Source organism: Hippopotamus amphibius, chromosome 12 (assembly GCF_030028045.1).
Source record: "Hippopotamus amphibius kiboko isolate mHipAmp2 chromosome 12, mHipAmp2.hap2, whole genome shotgun sequence".
In the NCBI taxonomy this organism is placed as follows: domain Eukaryota; kingdom Metazoa; phylum Chordata; class Mammalia; order Artiodactyla; family Hippopotamidae; genus Hippopotamus; species Hippopotamus amphibius.
In genome coordinates, this window is record NC_080197.1 from 87892243 (window position 1) to 87912697 (window position 20455).

The 20455-nt window shown below is 54.4% G+C and overlaps 2 protein-coding genes across 2 annotated transcripts in view; both read left to right on the top strand.

Annotated features, from left to right (window-relative positions):
* Positions 1–212: 212 nt before the first annotated feature.
* On the top strand, positions 213–3368 carry RHEBL1 (RHEB like 1). The gene is made up of 8 exons (XM_057703209.1): positions 213–486; positions 1095–1166; positions 1501–1568; positions 1849–1931; positions 2021–2077; positions 2279–2326; positions 2655–2736; positions 2901–3368. Exons 1-8 carry the CDS (start codon positions 435–437, stop codon positions 2988–2990), a joined length of 552 nt encoding a protein of 183 aa, XP_057559192.1. The 5' UTR covers positions 213–434; the 3' UTR covers positions 2991–3368.
* A 3019-nt stretch (positions 3369–6387) lies between these two features.
* Positions 6388–20455, top strand: part of KMT2D (lysine methyltransferase 2D) — a 39886-nt gene continuing 25818 nt past the window's right edge. The window contains exons 1-16 of the mRNA XM_057703201.1: positions 6388–7627; positions 11895–11980; positions 12241–12367; positions 12554–12777; positions 12886–12995; positions 13171–13333; positions 13664–13829; positions 13927–14041; positions 14183–14340; positions 14546–14691; positions 14830–16560; positions 16655–17763; positions 18229–18342; positions 18693–18803; positions 19336–19440; positions 20188–20369. Of these exons, the coding sequence (XP_057559184.1) occupies positions 11932–11980; positions 12241–12367; positions 12554–12777; positions 12886–12995; positions 13171–13333; positions 13664–13829; positions 13927–14041; positions 14183–14340; positions 14546–14691; positions 14830–16560; positions 16655–17763; positions 18229–18342; positions 18693–18803; positions 19336–19440; positions 20188–20369 (4610 nt within the window). The 5' untranslated portion in view covers positions 6388–7627; positions 11895–11931. The remainder of the gene's footprint in view (positions 7628–11894; positions 11981–12240; positions 12368–12553; positions 12778–12885; positions 12996–13170; positions 13334–13663; positions 13830–13926; positions 14042–14182; positions 14341–14545; positions 14692–14829; positions 16561–16654; positions 17764–18228; positions 18343–18692; positions 18804–19335; positions 19441–20187; positions 20370–20455) is intronic.

A 20455-nucleotide genomic window follows, 5' to 3' on the forward strand; every position in this document is an offset into this window, starting at 1 on the left:
TTGCAAAGGCGCAAACACCTCTAGGACCCCGGGTTCCTTTCTGTTTCTTTATGAATGAACCGGGTCTAGTCTGCGCATGCGCAGCTCCCAGTTGTCCCTCTCCACGTGAGGCCCGCCCTTCCCTCCTGCTAACGGCCCCGCCCCTATCCTTTCTAATGGACCAATGGCGAGCGGCCTGGGAGGCGGAGCCCTGAGCAGCGCGGCAGTGTAGTTCCCCCGTCGCCCGGCTCCCTCGCCTTAGTCTTGCGGTGTTGTGATCACGTGGCCAGCTCCGGGCGCGGCGCTTGTTTTGGTTTCCCTCTAGCTTGCCCCTGGCAGCTTCAGGGTGAGCGACTTTCCTCTGCCGGCTGCCACACCTGCCTGCACCCCGACTTTCTCTTCTTGGGGCTCTCTCAGCCCCAAGTTCTGCAAGCCCCTCGGGGCCGGCTCCTGCCATGCCGTTAGTTCGCTACAGGAAGGTGGTCATCCTCGGATACCGCTCCGTAGGTGAGTCTCCGTCTCGGGGAGAGCACGCATGCACCGCGGCTTTGTGGCCAGAGGAGGCGCGCTGCCGCGGGAACGCGACCCAGGGAGGAATGGTGGCATCCTTAGAACCAGCTTGTAGAGCGAGGATTGAAAGGTTGGAGTAGGAAAGGCTGGGGTGGTGGTAGTGTGGAAGGCTGCAGGAAGCTGGAGAATGTAACAGCTAACGTGGGCTTGACTGCTGGATCTCCGCGGTGGTCCTCAGCGTTACTCTGGGGGATGGAGGTGGGGTCAGGATTTGATGGCGGGGGCGCGGTCTGGGTGGGGCAAGTCTCAGGTGTCCGGTGCAGGGCTGACTGGGTCCTAGGGAATCTCGGATCTTCCCAGGGGCGGGGTGGGGAAAGGCGGCGGGAAAGGCTTCCTGCGGCGTTACTGTATGCATCCGGTGGCCAAGGTGCAGAGACCCAGGGCGCAAAGAGGTTGAAGGTAGCCTAAGAGAAAGCTTTGCTTGGGGCACTCACAAGCTAGGATGCTAATTTGGGGTCCCTTTTAGGCCAGGGCCACAGCCTGAAAGGACAGAGGATGTGAATATGGATGGGTGATTTGGATACAATTACCTCTGCTTCCCACAGGGAAGACATCTTTAGCACATCAGTTTGTGGAGGGCGAGTTCCTGGAAGGCTATGATCCTACTGTGGAGAATAGTGAGTAGACTTCTCCCCTAGGGATGGGGTAGGGAGGGCTTGGGTGCCCCACCCAGGTCCATAGTTTGGGATTTTCCTGGTGCAAAGGGATGATTTAATTAGATATTAAATCTAATCTCTTCTCTAGCAATCCTGTTCTATGAGTGGAGCTAGAGTATGGATTTTCCAAGATACTGAGTTCAGGATGGTATATATGTAGACAATAAGAAGCTTAACATTGTCTCTCCAGTTTTCTGGAGAGGTCCCTAGACCTGGCCCATCTATGTCATTATATAGGGGCACAGATTGCTAGTCCTACAAGGCACCTCACAGTCAAGTTTTCTTTTCTTTTCAGCTTACAGCAAGATAGTGACTCTTGGCAAAGATGAGTTTCACCTACACCTGGTGGACACAGCAGGGCAGGTACCAGTTTGGGGTAGGGTATCTAAATGTGGCAGTTCAGTCCTGGGAGATGAAGTCTGGTAGCCTCTGAGGCTCATCTGTAAAGTAGTGTTAAAAGACAAGCATTTTAGCAGCATTTCAGTGTACAGCACTGATTGGAGCTACTCGATAAATACTTGTTGAATAGAAGTGACTGGAGTAGCGAGTGCCACAGGGAGGGTCCCCAGGATGCAGCCCAACAACCTTGGTTGGCCATCTGAGTTTTGTGGATCTAGGTATTGATGCTTCTATTTCTTGTCAGGATGAGTACAGCATTCTGCCCTATTCACTCATCATTGGGGTCCATGGTTATGTGCTTGTGTATTCTGTCACCTCTCTGCATAGGTAAGTGACCAAGGTTGTGAGTGGGGGACTTGGGAGAATCTGAGGGCTGTCCCAGAACAAAGTTATAGATTCATTTCTTGTGTTTAAAGCTTCCAAGTCATTGAGAGTCTGTACCAAAAGCTACATGAAGGCCACGGGAAAACCCGGTACGTGGCTCTGGGAGATAAAGACATAGTGTGGACATGAGGGGAGAGGGAGGACAGAGAGGAGTATTGATCCAAATTAAGGAGGAAGATGGGACATAGATCCTGTCTGGTTTGATGGACTGTCGTCCGGCTCTGATATGAAGGAGGTTGGGGTTCATGGGGAACATTGGTGGTCCAGTAGTAACTGCTGTTTCCTCCCAGGCTGCCGGTGGTGCTGGTGGGGAACAAGGCAGATCTCTCTCCAGACAGGTATGGAAATCTCTGTAGCTTAAGGCGAAGGAAAGTGAGTTGGACTAGGAATGAGCCCAGGTTCTTGTCCTGGCTCCGCCACTGATTTGAACCAGTCATTTTACCTCTTCATTTCTAACTTGAAGGTGAAGACAAAATAGCCCTTCTATTTCAAAAACTGTAATTTCATATTTCAAGCCTCAGTCCTAGGCTCCTTTGTTTTCTATTTTCTCCTTCTCCCAAACCTTGGAATGAGATAGCTCAGAGGAAGTCTAGTTTCTGTAAAGATTTTGCAGAGAACACGGGGCCATTGCTGTCCTTCATTTTCATGTCCCAAATTTGCTTCTAGGGAGGTCCAGGCTGTGGAGGGGAAGAAGCTGGCAGAGTCCTGGGGTGCGACATTTATGGAGTCATCTGCTCGAGATAATCAGGTGCTGGGCCTGAAGATTAGGCAGGTGGGGGGGGGGTAGCAGTGTTTTTCTTATGGTACTGCTTGGCGGTGGGGATGCTGGGGGAGTGGGCTATTTCACCTCACAGTTGGGTGGTACTGGCAGTGAACTAATTTTTTTTCCCCCTGAATCTTTATCCTTTGCAGCTGACTCAAGGCATCTTCACCAAAGTCATCCAGGAGATTGCCCGGGTAGAGAATTCATATGGGCAAGAGCGCCGCTGCCATCTCATGTGAGCCCTTGAGCATGGGATAGCTGCCTTGATTCTGCCCCCGGCACTAGCCAGGCTCCAGTGGGGGATTGGGGGGGCAGGCCCTCAGGACTTCACGGGTTTGTTTGGTTGCCAGCTGTGTCCCTGGTCCTCTGGGCACACTGTGGTACCCTCATGTTTGCACACTTACCCAGGCTCCAGTGGCCTGATTGTCAATGTTTACAAAGAGGCAAGGATGTCTCAAGGGCAGTGTCCTCTAGCTCTCTGTTTTTGCTAAATAAATGAATTGTTATAACCTATGGGGTTGGGGTATGAGTCCTGGGCATTGTTTATTCAGGACCCATTCTCCTATGTAGGTTCTGGGTGTTGGCTGGGTGAGGGGAGCTGGGGACTCCTGAAGTGGAGCTGGCTTCCTGGAGTTACAATGTATATATGCAAATAAACTAATCTTTTTGTAGTTTACTTCTCTGTATATGGTAAGAGCTCAGGGCCCATATCTCATTTTCTACGGAGTGATGACTATGGCCTTTGGTAGAGAATCGGGGTTAACGCTTTCCTCCTACCTTGTTCCTATTCCTTACCCCTCACTCGTTCAGGACCATTACCCTAAGACTTACTACTTAGCTTTCCCGCCTTTCTTTTTGACTCTGTTCTCCCATACAGGTAACCAATTGACTGCCACTCCCATCCAAATTTGTAGGCGCTCACAATCCCCTTAACTACAGAAACACCACCCCCTAGTGGCCAGCTGCCACATGCTGACCTAGCTTCCCTCCTGGGGCCTTGGCATTTGCTGGAACTTAGAGACATACTGTTTGGGTTGGAGGAAGAAGGACCCTTGTTCCTAATGATGTAAAAATTGTGAAGTAGTGTGAAGGCAGGGACTAAAGTGTTATGAAGATTTTAGCTTTTTAAGAGAGTTGAATAAAGTAAGAAATAATACCCCTGATCAATCCCCACTCCCTGCCACCCCCCATCTCCCCAAGAGCCTTTCATTACAATGGATGTTCTTTGTTCCTTTCATGCCTTTCACACCTTTGGAGTTGTACTACCTTTTTTAGGTGTCAAAGGCTCTTGCTTCTGCTCTTTCTTATTGACCCACCACCTCAGTAGGAGGATGGTTCAGCTAGGAAAATTTGGTCCTATCTGCCTCTACCCCCCAGCCCTCCCCAGCAGCCCTAGGGCCTAACTGGCCCTAATACCTCCTCCAAGGACTTATAAGGGTTACCTGAATGGTATCCTTCACAGGAAGGGCATAGAGTTCTCCTGCCAACTGGGGGAGCCTGTCAATGTACTTAGTTGGGGAGAATGGACAAAATCTAGGTGTGATTTTTAGCTGTGACCTTGTTATCGCCTGGCTTCAGGCTAGTTGGGCTTATAGTTGGGGATGATGGTTTGTCACGATGGTTTTCAAAAGTCCTGCCAGCAGCTTTTGCGTCTCTGATCTAGAATCTGAAAAGAAATAAGGGCTGCAGGAAGGAGCATATTCCAAAGAGCAATCTCTCCAGGACTTAGGATTCTCTTCAGGGTTGTCATCACCCTCTCTCCTTACACTAAAATTAGGTCCTGTTGCACATCTGACCTGGAATTCTCATTACGGGTACCTACACTCCTGCTGTTATTTCCATGAGGTCTGAGATAGAATAACAAATGTCTGAGGTTTTCTGGAAGTGTATCAAACAATGTCAAGGCCTGATAGTAGTACAGAATAGTGGTTAATGGCTGGGTTAAAAGTTACTCTTCCATTTAGCTGTGTGACCTTGGGCAGACACTTAACCTCTCTGAGCCTCTGAACTTCTCTCAGTTTCTCATTTATGCAGCGTAGTTAAACCTCCCTCATAGAATTGATATGAGAATTTTAAACTGTGGTGATATATGAAATGCTTAGCATAGGTCCCTATACATAATAAACCCTTAAGAAATGGTGGCTATCACGTTATTTGAGGTCTTTCTGGTGAGGGTCTGGCTCCCTGCTTCTGGGTGCAGACAGTAGGGATAGGACTTTCATTTTTCCAACTTCTGTCTCTTGGTGAACTTATTCCATTATAGCTGGGACACGTGTCGGGTCACTGCTGGACTTTTTTGCTGAAATAGACCTGAATGGTCAGTGCAGAGCATATGTCAGTGTGTGGCTAGCACAGGACACACTTAGTCCTGATCCCTCCTATGACTCTGGCCAGTAGGGATTTAGGTCTCCTGCACTGTCCAATATAAAGCCACAAGTCACATATTACTATTTAATTTAGTTTTAAAATTAAATAAAATTCAAAGTTCCTCAGTTGCACCATCTACATTTCAAAGTGTTCAACAGCTACATGTGGTTAAGCCATATTAGAGTATAGTGCATTTCTATCATTGCAGAAAATTCTATTGGACAGCACTGTAAACCCTTTCCCACAAAACCAGTCCTGCCCCTGATTTGCCTGCCTCTTTCTTCACATCTTAAAAAAATAAAAACATATATGCACACACACACATATCCTAGGAAAGACATGGCTATTGGTTTATATCATGCACGGCTCAACTTCTCACTAGATGTGGTTTGTTGAGCAATTTTACCTTTTAGTCTCAGTCTCTTCATCTGTAATACGGACATAATTCCACGTAATTCAAAACGAGGGCAAAGAATAACTAAGAATATATAAAGCATCCAGCACATTTGTTAATTTGTCTCCTCCTGTCCATCCGGCGGGTAGAGTTAATGCAGAGAAGTCATTTGCAATCCCTTCTCTTCCAGACTAACTGGGGGGCGGGGGGGTGGGGTGCCTGCAAGCCGTTTTGGGATCTTGTCTAGCACAACAGTACTCTGGCCAGGTAGCAGCAAGGCTACAAGATACATGCTCTCTGTTTACTAAAAACGGGGACACACAGGCCCTGAAGATTCGGAAAGAAGGACTGGGGCTGGGGGTGGGAGCACCCGGGAAAGGTGGGGAAACTCTACATGTATATTTTGATGCGAGAGGTGATTGTGGGGGCACGAACAGTCCTCTTTCCTCTCGAGGGGATTTGAGAGCCAGAAGGAACGACGAGGGACTCGTTCCGCTTTCCTTCAGGCCCCCGAACGTGGCAGGAACCCACCCTTTGCAGCGCCAGGCGCCGTGCCTCACTTTCTCCATTTGCGGACTCCAGTTCCCAGGATGCAGAGCTGCGGCCAATCTCCTGGCTCTTCTTCCATCCCCCTCCCGGGAAAGACTGCTCCTGCCCAAGGCCAGGGGTAGCTGGAGTTTCAGGGGCCGATAACTCCAGGGAAACGGAATTAGAAAGTGCCCGGAGTCCTAGTTTCAGTAGCCAGGCGGTAAAGGTGGCAGTTCTAGGGCCGGGGCGGAGAGGAGGGGGGCTTCATTCCCACGTGTCTGCACAGCGGCTGGCCCGGCGCAGTCGGGGTTAACCCGTGGCGGAGGGATCCCGCAGCGTGTGCGTAGAACTGCAGAGTCACAGCCTTTCCTCCTAGAGGGCCGGATCCCTCCGCCGCCCCGCTCCAACACAAAATAGGGCCGCGTCTTCTCCTTTCTCCCCTTCTGGAGTGGGGTTCCCCGGGCCAAAGGGCCACCCGGATCTCGCGCCGGAGGCCTCCTGAATCTCCACGACCGCTGCCGAGATCGCGGGCCAGGAAATAGCCCCTTCGCAGGAACCACCCTACCGGCCGAACAGGAGGCGGGGGGTGGGGGGGAGGCGGAGCGGCGCCGCGCTGCACTACTTTCCTCTCCGGTTGCAAATGGCTGCCTCGTTCCCCACTTTCCGCTCAGTTTCCTGACCCCCCGGCGCCGGGAGCCGGGGTTGGGCCATGCACCTCTAGGCCCCCCGCGATCACAGCCAGCCGGGGGTCGAGGGGGTGCCGCCGATCAGAGCCGGCCAGGCCGGGGGCGGGGCAGCTCCCGAGGCCAGAGGGGAAGGGAGGCGAGCGCAGGGCCTGGGGCGGCCGGAGGGGAGCGGGCAGAGGGCTCGCACCGCCCGCCCCTTCCTCTTCCTCGCCCACCTACCCTCCTCCCTTCCCCGGGGGGGGGGAGCAGAAGGTGGGGGGCTCGAAGCCGCCGAGGGCGAGCGCTCGGGGTCGAGGAGCCCGGCGCTGGGTGTGTGTCAGGTTCAGCCCCGCGGCCCCGCCGGCTCCGTGTCGCCGTAGCTCGCGCGGCCCCGGGGCGCCGGCCCGAGCGGGGAGAGGGGCTCGGCGCTCCTGCGAGGGTCTCACGTTCCATCTGGGCCCGGCGCGGGGCGGCGCGGCATTCCTTCCGGGCTGCTGGGGAGGCGCCTCGACGTTCCATCTGGAGAGCCTCGACGTTCCGCCCGAGCCCGGCGCGGGCGGCCGGGGCGCTGGCCCGGCCCTGGGACTGAGAGGCCGCCCGGCGACGCGGATGCGGAGCCTGCTCGCCCAAGATCAAAGCCGCCGGTGCTCTCTTTGTGTCCGCTCGGGATTCGCCGCCCAGGGGCTGTCCATGGAAACCTAAACTGCTGGAACCCGAGGCAGAGAACCCTTCTTTGGCTTCTTGCTTTTTTGGGGGGGGGGGTGGGAGGGTGGCCACTCCGACCTGGATTTACCGTTCTTGGCCCTCCTAAGCCCCCCCGTGCGGGGGGCGGCTGTGATCGCTCTGGCGGTTGGAGGTCGGGGAGCGGCCCGGGCTCTGGCCATGTTCTCGGATGAGGATTTCTGGACCGCCCTGTGAAGAGGTGAGTGAAGTCCGCCCTGCCAGGGCCCAGAAAGGGTTGGACTGGGGGCATAGCCAGATGGACTATCTTGGCCCGAGCTGGCCTCTAGGTTGGAGAAAGGGGTGCCAGAGCTGAGGAGGGTTCCTTTGGCAGGGTCTGTCAGGGGAACCCGAGCCAGTCGCCGGAGCACAACCGAGGCCTGGTGTCCTGGGGTGTGCCTCTTTAAAGACTGGGGGGTTCAAGGAACCACGGGAGTTTGGGAACCTGGCCAGAAAGCCTCTCTGCCTGTTTATTTTTGTGTTGGGGGGAGCTCTACTAAACTAGGACCCAAGCCCTGATGCCAGCACCAATCCCAGTCAGCTGCTTCTCCTTCAGGGTTCCTTGTGGGCCTTGGGAATTGGAAAACTTGGGAGCAGGGGTAAGGTGGCACTGCCAGGTCAGACTTACTGCCAGGTTGGACTTTAAGGTTGTTCTTGCCCATCCTGGCACCCAGAGCAGTCTTTGGGAGACTCAAGGAACCCTAGATCCTTCACTAGGCCTTATTTCACTGTGCAAAGGGGTGAGTGTGTGGAAACTGACTATTGTGATGAAGGGGGTGGCTGGGGCAAGAAGGAGGCGGGGCTGGGGGCAGCTCTGGCCTTGCTGTTCAACTTTAAACTACCCCTGCCTGGCAAAGTGACCCCAGCGAGGCCTAGTGCTGTCTTAGCCTGCTTTGCTTCCCCTCCTCTTGGGATGGACATAATCTCTAGGGGATTATAGAGGAGGCCGTTGAGATTTGCTCCCTGCGAATGTGGGCTGCAAAAAATGGCTTTTGTCTCCCGCTTTCTCTGGGCCTGGTGTGGAGAGCTCATTGCCCATAAGTCTCTGGCCAGTCCTGCAGGTCCCTCCCAGATCTCTCCAACCTTTTTCAATCAGGGAATGGTAACTAGTTCTCTGATCCTGTCCCAACCCTGCAGAATAGGGTGGCCTGTACCTCTTTGGAGGAGGAATGAGCTGATCAGAGCTGTGTCTGCTGAAGCTAATGTTTCCAGCCCTGGCAGGAAGTGTTGGGAAGAAGGGGTGTGTATGTAGTTGCAGGAAGGGTGCAGCGTGAGCCTGATGCCTCTGACCCTGGGCTGGGACAGCCCCTCTCACAGCTGTCATGCTGCCCAGCAGGGATTTGGCTGGTGTAGTTTATTCTCTCACTCTATCCCCTCCACCATACTTAGGGTAGATCTCTTTGAGCCTGGTCTTGGAAAGTAGAAAATAGGGGTTTGCCCTTGAAAGATTTCTGGGTGGTAATCCTGAGGTGAGAGGTGACAGGTGACAGGGGTGCTGGAATGAGGCTAGCTGTTACCCATGCTCTCTGCCCTTGCCTCCATAGGAGGGCCTCTCCTGTTGTCGGTCCCTGAAGAACTTCTTAGGAGAGATCTCTCCTTGTTAGCTGTGGCTGACCCTAGGATGACCCAGGGGTAGTCCCGAGGGTCTACAGGACCACTGTTGCCATTTGGATTCTTCTCTGGAGGGCCAGCCCAAAATGGGGGTGGGGAGAGGTGTGGTTTGATTCTCAGGCTGGGAACCAGGAAGTCCTGAGTCCTGCAGAAGAGCTGTTCACTCAAGGGCCTGCTTCAGCCTTTCACCTCTCCAAGCCTCCATTTCCCTTTTGGCTGGGAAAATGGAGTTAAAGCTTTTGGTCTGGGATGGAGGCAGGGAGGAGAGTGGATTGAGATGAATCCCTGGCTTTTTCCTTGCCGTTCTGGGCCCCTTAGGCCCAGTTTAAGGGGACCTACCTAGGATTAAGGGGACCTACCACGGTTTTACTCCCTAGATCTGTATTTCTCTGGGATCCCTAGTTCCCCTGAGGAAGCCTGGCCGGGCATTAGTCCAGTTTAGATCCAGGGAAAAAACTGGGTGTGTATGTGTGGTTTCTGGCTGTGAATGATGGGACAGGGGAACAGATCTAAACAACCTTTACTTGTTTAGATCTGTTCAGGGGCCTGACAACTGACACTCAGCATTGGGGTGCAGGTTCTAGACTGCAGAGTAGGGAGACGGGGCTTCTTGGAAGTGCCTCTAGATTCTGTTTGGTACAGCTTAGAGGACACTCAACCCTTTGCTTATCTCTCATCTTCCATGGTCCCATGAATGAGGCTGCAGCTTTGGAGGATGTTAGTACTGTTTCCCAAGGCCAGACAAAGGTGGTTTCTGTACCTCCCCAAGCAGTACCAGCATTACCAGCTTGAGAGGGCTGCGCTTGGGGGAGGGCGGAGGAATTTGTCCCTCTGGCCTTGTGTGAGGCAGTCCTCCTCCCACCCACTGTACTATCACTGTTGCTTTTGATTTCTTGCTGTTTGTGACTCCTTTAGCCTGAACTTTGAGAGCGCAACAGTTGGAAGATCTTGGGGGCATTTAGCAGTAAGGTACAGCAAAAGTTGCACACATTTAGGAAACTTTGAAGCCTTCTGGATGTGGTCAGGCCTTGAATGACCGAATAAGAAGAGGAGCCTGGCTGGTGCCCTTATCTCCAACCCCTGCTTCACCTAGGTGGCTTCTAGGGGGCCCCTTGAAGTTCCAGAGTAGCTTTTCTGTGGGTCGGCCAGATGACCACCCTGCTTTCTTTTCAGGTGTGATTGTGTGGGTAGCAGGTTTGGGAAAGAGATGATCTGGGAATAGAGGTAACAGGTATCAGGTGATATTTCATTTTCCCAATCTAGTAGAATCTAATAGTAGGAGGGGAAAAAGGTAAAGTAATATTTCCCTTCTTGGGATAAGCCACGTGAGGCCCGTTGCCAGCCTCTGGAAATGGAGTGTTAGCTCAGGGAAAGAGGATTGATAATGTGGTTCTTAGGTAATTGATTTATGGATCCTGGGCACCTTTGAGGATTCCCCCCTGTCTTATCTGCCCCACTCAATCCCAAGTGGCTGACTGAGGTATTTGGTTTGGGAAGAGAGGTTCATCCTTACTAAGGTTGGTGTGGTCCTTCTGCTTAAACAGGAGGAGTGGAAAAGGTGAGAGAGACATTTCTCAAACTTTATTATTTAGAGTTCTGTTTTAGGGATTCCCCACCACCTTCTGTAGGAAAACTGTGTTTCTCTGCTCAAGCCCTTACCCTTCCTGCTAAGAGCTGTTGGCACCTGTCCCTTTCTCCCTTCTTGTATAGGACCCCTTTCCTCTTCCACAGCTCTGTAATTCTTATTCTTTACTTCTCTTTTTTGTATCGTGTTTAGTTTTATCTGAGGTTTAGGAAAATAAACCCACATGTGTGGGTCCTGACCTTCTTAGGTATAACTTTAGTGTGTTTCATTTGGCTCTTGGATAGGAAGGCATATCTTAGAAGAGGGGACCGTTACCCGCCACCCCCATAGTGTGTGTGGAAACCCAGCTTGACGGAAGAGGAAGGAAGCTACTTTGCTGTGTCCTGCCCCGTTTAGAACAGCTCCAAGTGGTGGTGTGCTTCCTGAGACTACAACTCCCAGCATGCCTAGCTTCAGGCCTGGCTACACATGCTCAGTAACTCATAAGGCCCACTTCTGTTAACTACTAGGGACATCTGAGGAGGAGGGCAGTTGGCGTTGCTAAGGGCAACGACCCGAGGCCTTCAGGCTGGGTGAGTTCCTGAGCTCAGTCATGGCAGGGGCCAGGGGATGGGCCTAAGCTGGATTTAGATGGGCAGTGGGTAGAAACTGGGGAGTTTCTTCTGTTGTGATTGGGATGTTCTGGTTGAAACCAGTGGAGGTGGGAGAGATCCATTCATAGCTGGGCTTTAGTTCTTGCAGTTAAAGTGTTTTACATCCTGTAAGACCCCAGATTTTGTCTCTGGGAGAGGGATTTCAGCTGGACTGAGAATTCTTGGTTTATGACTACCCCTGGGTTGGCACTGAAAGACCTCTAGGATGGTAGCTGACTTGAGACCTGAGGAAAAAGTCCAAGGGATAGGGCCCACCAGAAGCCAAGAACTCAGTCATGATGCAAAGGGTGATACTAGATGTAGATTCTGTGTGCCTCTGTTGGATGCTGTTGTCCTGGGAACTTTTAAACAGGAGGTGGGAAGTGGGAAAGGGGAGTGGATCCCCTGAGAATTCAGAGTGGGAGAAGAGAGTATGTGTGTGTCTGGGGAGGAAGTAGGCAGTGGGACAAGGGTTGGGGAGAAGGACTTTTCCTTGTCATTAGTACAGGAGTTTGTAGTTATGGCTTTGCTCTGATTTCTGTAGGGTCTAGATAACATTAGCTGCCTTCTTCCTAGGATTTGGGGGAAAGTTTTTCGTGGGAAGACTTACTAAACAAATAGATATCTCTTGGGTCTGACAGGTCTCCCCGAGAGGGCTCTGCCCAGTCGGAGAGAGGGATGGACAGCCCGAAGCCGCCTGGTGAGGATAAAGATTCAGAACCAGCAGGTGAGTAGGGCACGTTCTGGGTTTGCTTGGCAGCTTTCTCGTCTTCCCAGGTCATCTTAGATTTCTGGTCCTAGCACAAGGACAGGAGCTAAGTCGGTCTAATAGACAGGTAATTGAAGGACTTTGTCCTTTGGGACAAAAGTTGAAATGCCATCACTGTTATGCACCAAGGGTTTTGGATAATCTCATGGGTCTAATGATTGGACTGGTATTAAATAGAGGATAATGGCTGATGCACGCTTCTCTGTCTGTTCATTCAGCTGATGGACCTGCAGCCTCCGAGGAATCAGGTGCCACTGAGCCAGACCTTCCCAAACCACATGTGGTGGAGGTCTCTGTGCCCAGTTCTGGGGGTCCCAGGCTTCAGGAGCCTCCTCAGGACTGCAGGTAACTAGTTTGGGGAAATGAGGATAGTAAGGACATATGAGGATTCGATTTGAGAGCCTGGGGCTTTCAAGGTGGGAAATGTTGGAAAATGAGTGGTTGGGAAGCATAGGTATGCCAGGTCGTGGGGTTGTTGAGGGGTGCCTGCGGGCAGGGGCCAGCGTGGTGCCGACGCTTGTGTGTTCACAGTGGGCGTGCAGCACGGCGTTGCGCTCTCTGTAACTGCGGGGAGCCCAGTCTGCATGGGCAGCGGGAGCTGCGGCGCTTTGAGTTGCCATTTGACTGGCCCCGGTGTCCAGTGGTGTCCCCTGGGGGGAACCTGGGGCCCAACGAGGCAGCGCTGCCCAGTGAGGACCTATCACAGATTGGTTTCCCTGAGGGCCTGACACCTGCCCACCTAGGAGAACCTGGAGGTAAGTGAAGGGAAGTGGGGTAGCTAACTTGGTCAGGAAACGGGGTAGGGGCTGGGTGGTCCTGAACCAGTAATCACGTTCCTGTTAACTCTTTCCCTCTTTGTAAAGGGTCCTGCTGGGCTCACCATTGGTGTGCGGCGTGGTCAGCAGGCGTGTGGGGGCAGGAGGGCCCAGAACTATGTGGTGTGGACAAGGCCATCTTCTCAGGGATCTCACAGGTGGGGCCGGGGCCAGGGGATTGCATAGGCCAAGGGCAGGGTGGGCAGGGCAGATGGGCCTCTGGAAGTCAGGGTGGAGTGAGAAGGGCGGGGGCATACTGGGACGGAGCTAGTGCCTGACCTGTTGTTCTGAAGAGAGCTGGCTGGTGCTGAGGCTTTGTCTCTGCCCTCACAGCGCTGCTCCCACTGCACCAGACTCGGTGCCTCCATCCCTTGCCGCTCGCCTGGATGTCCACGTCTTTACCACTTCCCCTGTGCAACTGCCAGCGGTTCCTTCCTATCCATGAAAACACTGCAGCTGCTATGCCCGGAGCACAGTGAGGGGGCCGCACATCTGGGTGAGAAGTCCTGCCCTTTGGATGTAGGGCGGATGAGGGTCCAAGCGTGCTGGGGATTTTGTACTCTGCAGTCAGAAGTCTGTAATTACTGTCAATCCGCCCCACTAAAATAGGTGTGGACTTTGTAAGTGCAGGGGCTCTGCCTGTCTCGTTTGCCATGGTGTATGCACTGCCTAGGGCAGTGCCTGGCATATGTTAAGCAGACACTTAGTAATTATTTGTTATTTGTTCATTCTCTGTCTGCGAAATGCCTGTTATGTGGACAGCACTGTGCTGAGTCGTGTAAGGAATCCATAGCTGACCTGTGTCCTCTGTCCCCTCCCACTGCAGAGGAGGCTCGCTGTGCAGTATGTGAGGGGCCAGGGGAATTGTGTGACCTGTTCTTCTGTACCAGCTGTGGGCATCACTATCACGGGGCCTGCCTGGACACTGCTCTGACTGCCCGCAAGCGTGCTGGCTGGCAGTGCCCTGAATGCAAAGTGTGCCAAGCTTGCAGGTAAGAGAGGGAGGGCAGGAGAGAACCTTCGATGAAGCACAGGTTAGGGTTGAAAATATGCTGGGAGGACCCTGTGATGTGCCCTGTGCCGCTACAGGAAACCTGGGAATGACTCTAAGATGTTGGTCTGTGAGACGTGTGACAAAGGATACCATACCTTCTGCCTGAAACCACCTATGGAGGAACTGCCTGCTCACTCTTGGAAGTGCAAGGTCAGTGTCCCCTGATCCTGCCTTACTCTCCCTGATTCTGCCTCCTACAGCATCCTGAGTTTCTCTGTTGTGACAGGTCCTGTGCTCTCCTTCAGCCTCTGCTGTCTGACCGTGCCCGTTTTGCCTGTTCCCTTCCCCTAGGCATGCCGGGTATGCCGGGCCTGTAGGGCAGGCTCAGCAGAGCTGAATCCCAACTCGGAGTGGTTTGAGAACTACTCGCTCTGTCACCGCTGTCACAAAGCCCAGGGAGGACAGTCTGTCAGTTCCGTGGCTGAGCAGCAACCCCTGGTCTGTAGCAGGTAGGCGGTGCCGACGGACAGAGCTTGAGATGGGGCATAGGAAGTACTGAGATTGGCGGGGGTTGTGGTAAAGCAGGCTGCCTTTGAGAGGAGAGCCTGCAGGTGGGCAGCACCGTCCGTGGCGTTCCTGCTTCGCCCCAGTGTGCTCTCGAGGAGCCGAGGGCTGATGAGAGCCGTGGTGCCTGCTCCCCTGTCCCCTCTGCAGGTTCTCACCCCCACGGCCTGGCGATACCCCCACTGATGAGCCCGATGCTCTGTACGGTGCACGCCAAAGGCAGCCAAAGGGTGGGCACGTGACCTCTATGCAACCCAAGGAACCGGCGCCCCTGGAATGTGAAGCCAAACCACTAGGTGAGTAGGGTTTGAGGGTCCCTGGAAGTAATCCCCTTCTTTCCTGTGGCAAGGGGCAGTTTCTGCTTTGCCCCAGAGCCTGTACTTTCTGTGGGGTGCAGCTGAGCTAGGTAGGAGCATCATGTGTTATGTCTGCAGGGAGAGAAGGGGCCCAGCTTGAGCCCCCGTTGGAGGCCTCCCTAAATGAGGAGATGCCACTGCTGCCCCCACCTGAGGAGTCGCCCCTGTCCCCACCACCTGAGGAATCACCCACATCCCCGCCGCCTGAGGCATCGCGCCTGTCCCCACCGCCTGAGGACTCACCCCTCTCTCCACCGCCTGAGGAGTCTCCTCTGTCTCCTCCACCTGAGTCATCACATTTTTCTCCCCTGGAGGAGTCACCCTTCTCTCCCCCAGAGGAGTCCCCCCCATGTCCCCCACTTGAGACACCCTTGTCCCCACCACCTGAAGCATCACCTCTGTCCCCACCATTTGAGGAGTCTCCCCTCTCCCCGCCACCCGAGGAATTGCCTACTTCCCCACCACCTGAAGCATCGAGAGTGTCTCCACCACCTGAGGAGTCACCCATGTCCCCTCCCCCGGAAGAATCACCCATGTCTCCACCACCTGAGGCATCTTGTCTGTTCCCACCATTTGAAGAATCGCCCCTGTCCCCTCCACCAGAGGACTCTCCTCTCTCCCCACCACCTGAGGCATCACGCCTGTCCCCACCACCTGAGGACTCACCCATGTCCCCACCTCCTGAAGACTCACCTATGTCCCCCCCACCTGAGGTATCATGCCTGTCTCCCCTGCCTGAGGTGTCACGCCTGTCCCCACCACCTGAGGAATCTCCCCTGTCCCCGCCACCTGAGGAGTCTCCCACATCCCCTCCACCTGAGGCTTCACGCCTGTCCTCACCACCTGAGGACTCACCCACATCCCCGCCATCTGAGGACTCACCTGCTTCCCCGCCACCGGAGGACTTGCTTATGTCCGTGCCCCTGGAGGAGTCACCCCTGCCACCACTGCCTGAGGAACGGCGACTCTGCCCCCGGCCCGAGGAGCCGCGCCTGTCCCCTGTGCCCGAGGAGCCTCGCCTGTCCCCTGCGCCCGAGGAGCCGCGCCTGTCCCCTGCGCCTGAGGAGCCGCGCCTGTCCCCTGCGCCTGAGGAGCCGCGCCTGTCCCCTGCGCCTGAGGAGCCGCGCCTGTCCCCTGCGCCTGAGGAGCCGCGCCTGTCCCCTGTGTCCGAGGAGCCGCACCTGTCCCCTGCACCCCAGGAGCCACGCCTGTCCCCTGTGTCCGAGGAGCTGCGCCTGTCCCATGCGTTCGAGGAGCCTTGCCTGTCCCCTGCACCTGAGGAGCTGCGTCTGTCCCCTGCGCCCCAGGAGCCGCACCTGTCCCCTATGCCCCAGGAGCCGGTGCCCGAGGAGCCTCGTTTGTCCCCTGCGCCCCAGGAGCCATGCCTGTCCTCTGCACGCCAGGAGCCGGTGTCCAAGGAGCCTCATGTGTCCCCTGAGCCCCGGGAGCCGCGCCCGTCCCCTGCACCTGAGGGGCTGCATCTGTCCTCCCAGCCTGAGGAGCTGCGCCTGACCCCTCGGCCTGAGGAGCTGTGCCTGCCCCCCGTGCCCGAGGAGCCACCGTTGTCCCCAGTGCCTGAGGAACCGCGCCTGTCCCCTGGACCTGAAGGGCCCCCTGAGGAGCCAGGCCTACGCCCTGCACCTGAGGAATTGCCCTTGTTCCTCCCGCCCGGCGAGCCCCCCTCTTCCCCCTTGCTTGGAGAGCCGGCCCTGTCTGAGCCTGGGGAACCACCTCTATCCCCTCTGCCTGAGGAGCTGCCGTTGTCCCCATCTGGGGAGCCGTCTTTGTCACCTCAGCTGATGCCGCCAGGTGAGGGGATGTCAGGACCCTCTTACTCTGGGGTAGTCTTAACTGTTGATGGCACTTCGAATCTAAGAGCCTCTCTTTTTCTCTTTGTCTCCAGATCCTCTTCCTCCTCCGCTCTCACCCATCATCACAGCTGTGGCCCCACCGGCCCTGTCTCCTTTGGGAGAGTTAGAGTACCCCTTTGGTGCCAAAGGGGACAGTGACCCTGAGTCGCCATTGGCTGCCCCCATCTTAGAGACACCTATCAGCCCTCCACCAGAAGCTAACTGCACTGACCCTGAGCCTGTACCCCCTATGATCCTTCCCCCATCTCCAGGCTCCCCAATGGGACCGGCTTCTCCCATTCTGATGGAGTCCCTTCCCCCTCGTTGTTCTCCACTCCTCCAGCATTCCCTGCCTCCCCCAAACTCCCCTCCTTCCCAGTGCTCTCCTCCTGCTCTGCCACTGTCCATTCCTTCCCCGCTGAGTCCCGTGGAGAAGGCAGTGGAGGTCTCGGAGGAGGCTGAGCCACATGAGATGGAGACTGAGAAAGCCCCAGAACCTGAGTGCCCAGCCTTGGAACCCAGCGCTACGAGTCCTCTCCCCTCTCCCATGGGGAACCTTTCCTGCCCTGCACCCAGCCCTGCCCCAGCCTTGGATGATTTCTCTGGCCTGGGGGAAGATACAGCCCCTCTGGATGGGACTGACACTCCTGGTTCACAGCCAGAGGCCGGACAGACCCCTGGCAGTTTGGCTAGTGAACTTAAGGGTTCCCCTGTGCTTCTGGACCCCGAGGAGCTGGCCCCTGTGACCCCTATGGAGGTCTATGGCTCAGAATGCAAGCAGGCAGGACAGGGCTCACCCTGTGAAGAGCAAGAGGAGCCACGTGCACCAGTGGCCCCTACCCCACCTACCCTCATCAAATCCGACATCGTTAACGAGATCTCCAATCTGAGCCAGGGCGATGCCAGTGCCAGTTTTCCTGGCTCAGAGCCACTGCTGGGCTCTCCTGACCCCGAGGGGGGTGGCTCCTTGTCCATGGAGCTGGGGGTATCTACAGATGTCAGTCCAGCCCGAGATGAGGGCTCTCTGCGGCTCTGTACCGACTCGCTGCCAGAGACTGATGACTCGCTATTGTGTGATGCTGGGACAGCTGTCGGAGGAGGCAAAGCCGAGGGGGACAAGGGGAGGCGGCGCAGCTCCCCGGCTCGTTCCCGCATCAAACAGGTAAGGGGCTGTTGTGCCACTGGATGTGTTTGATGTCATGCCACTGTCAGAGGTGTAGTCACTGATACCTTCCCACCTGGCTTACTGAGTCCTAGACTTTCAGAGATTCTTGAGTGCGTCTTCTTATTTTATTAAGGAGAATACTGTTACATAGAGGGAAGTGACTTGCCCAGGTTCATGGTTACATAGTCACAGAATTGAGCCTAGAAACTTAGGTCTCTCAAGCCAGTATTTTTTTCTCGTTGTACCCTATTGACCACTCTTTCTTCTTGGAAGATGGAGAGTATAGATCAGAGCTGTCTGTTGCTATCCGAGAGCTTAGCTTTTTCCCTGGCCCTGACTGGGATTCTTGAGCTTTGTTACCTGCCATACTCTGTTCCTTCATCTCGTCTCTTCCTTCCAAGCCTGTGGACCCAACATATTAGCCCTTGACTTCTCCTGTCATCATCCCTTTCCTTTACTCAGGGTCGCAGCAGTAGTTTCCCAGGAAGACGCCGGCCACGTGGAGGAGCACACGGAGGACGTGGGAGAGGACGGGCCCGGCTAAAATCAACTACTTCTTCCATTGAGACTCTGGTAGTAAGGAGAGGCCTCCCACCCCTCAAACATGCTTCAGCTGGCCCCTTCAAGATTAAACACCCTCTAAATCCTGCCAGTCCCCTGCACGCTCACCTGCCTGCCCACTAGCCTAGGGCCTGTCCAGCTGTGTCTGTCCTCCTTCTGTCCTCTTGGCCCCCAGGCTTCTCTGGAATCTGATGTCAGGCTGAGGCCCAGTTTGGGAGCCGGGGTGTTCTTCTGCTTCTTAGTCCTGGCTCCTGGCCTTCATCTTAGCCAGGGGTTTATGCCGCCTTCCCCCAGCACCAAAGAGGAAAGCAGCTTAGTTGGGGCAGATGTAGCTGCCTCACTTTCCACAACTCTCTGCCTATAAGGTTGCTGATATCGATAGCTCTCCCAGCAAGGAGGAAGAAGATGATGATGATGACACCATGCAAAATACTGTGGTTCTTTTCTCCAACACAGACAAGTTTGTCCTAATGCAGGTACCATACTTGACTTTTGTAGTCTCATCTTCAACAGTGAGACCTGGCAGACTGAACGTTTGATGTGTGTTTTGGTGGGAGGGTAAATGGGGAAAACCAGGGACCTACTTCTGGGGATACCAGAGAATGAGCTTGACACTGAGCTAGGAGCTAGGGATGTAGCAGTGAAAAAGGCAGAAATGGTTTCTGTCCTGTTGAAGCTTATAGTCTAGGCAACACGAATAATCTCAAAGCTATTGAATTTTGTCGCATATGTTACTGTCTCATCTTGATCAGTTTTTACCCATCTTATCTTTCACTTCTCATTACCATTACTCATGTCAGGCTGTATCATTTCAAATTACCTGATCAGGTGAGCAAGGCATGCTAGGAAGGAATAGGGTCCCGTGGTGGCTCACAGCGTCCTGATGCTGGGAATAGGCTTTTGGTTCTCTGACTCCCTCCTCTCAGATTGGTGATGTAGTCAGTTACTGGGACTGAGTGGTGTTGAGGATGTGAGGTTGGACATTTGGGTTTCTGTGTGTTTCCCCAGGACATGTGTGTGGTATGTGGCAGCTTTGGCCGGGGGGCAGAGGGCCACCTCCTAGCCTGTTCCCAGTGCTCTCAGTGCTATCACCCTTACTGTGTCAACAGCAAGGTGAGTTCAGGGCCCAAGCGGTCTTGCCTGGGTCTTGGGGTCGGTCATTGCTTATCCTAGGTCCCTGTCCTGGCCACTCTACTTAAAGCATCCGTTGGTTATGGAAGTCGTTCATCAGTTTCCAGGTGGTTATCAGATTCGTCTTGGGAAAAAATACTTTGGGAACCATAGTGGTCTTTGTGAGTTTCTTTGTGGTAGACCATGACTTACTGGTATAATTCAGTCCATCATATAAACTATGAGAACTTTACTAGCAGAAAACATGATATGGTCTGGATATAAAATGTAAAATCAGAATCTAATACATGTCCACAAAGAGAAAGCAGCATTTTTGACTCAAGCATGATCTGTCATTTTGTGGCTTTCATTAATGTTAATGTAGAACTTGTCTACTGCTAACATTCACGAACCTGCAGCAGTAGCAGTTTCTACATGTTCAGGAAAAACTGGGAGAAATACAACCTAAGTCTCTCCACAGTCTTTTTGAAGACTCGGCTAGGGAACGATCGTAATCAAGCAGAGTCCTGATGAGGCTGTTCTCTGATCAGCAGAGAGCCCTGGAAGCCTAAGTTTAAGAGCCTCTATTTCTGGGTTGAGGGTGCTCCACGTAGCTTCCCTGGGCTCAGGTGGAGGTCTGGCCTGGGCACTGGGCCCCTCCAGCCCCACCCGTGTACGTCCCGCCCTGCCCTGAGAGGTCCGCCTTGCCCTCTGCGTCACCCCCTGAGGAGCTGCCGTCTCCTGCACCAGGTCAGCAAGGTGATGCTGCTGAAAGGCTGGCGTTGCGTGGAGTGCATCGTGTGCGAGGTGTGCGGCCAGGCCTCAGACCCCTCCCGCCTGCTGCTCTGTGATGACTGTGACATTAGCTACCACACGTACTGCCTGGATCCCCCACTGCTCACGGTGCCCAAGGGTGGCTGGAAGTGCAAGTGGTAAGGAGACCGGGATCTTCAGAGGGGCCTGAAATGGTGGTGTGGGGTGTGATGTTGAATACGTGGCAGAGGCTGGGTTTAGAAGG

What these genes read in the sequence shown, in the direction of transcription:
- RHEBL1 (XM_057703209.1), top strand. Translation starts at nt 435, where the DNA reads ATGCCGTTAGTTCGCTACAGGAAGGTGGTCATCCTCGGATACCGCTCC. An exon ending in TGGTGGACACAGCAGGGCAG is followed by an intron (nt 1,569 to 1,848) that starts GTACCAGTTTGG and finishes ATTTCTTGTCAG; the next exon opens with GATGAGTACAGCATTCTGCC. An exon ending in CATCTGCTCGAGATAATCAG is followed by an intron (nt 2,737 to 2,900) that starts GTGCTGGGCCTG and finishes TATCCTTTGCAG; the next exon opens with CTGACTCAAGGCATCTTCAC.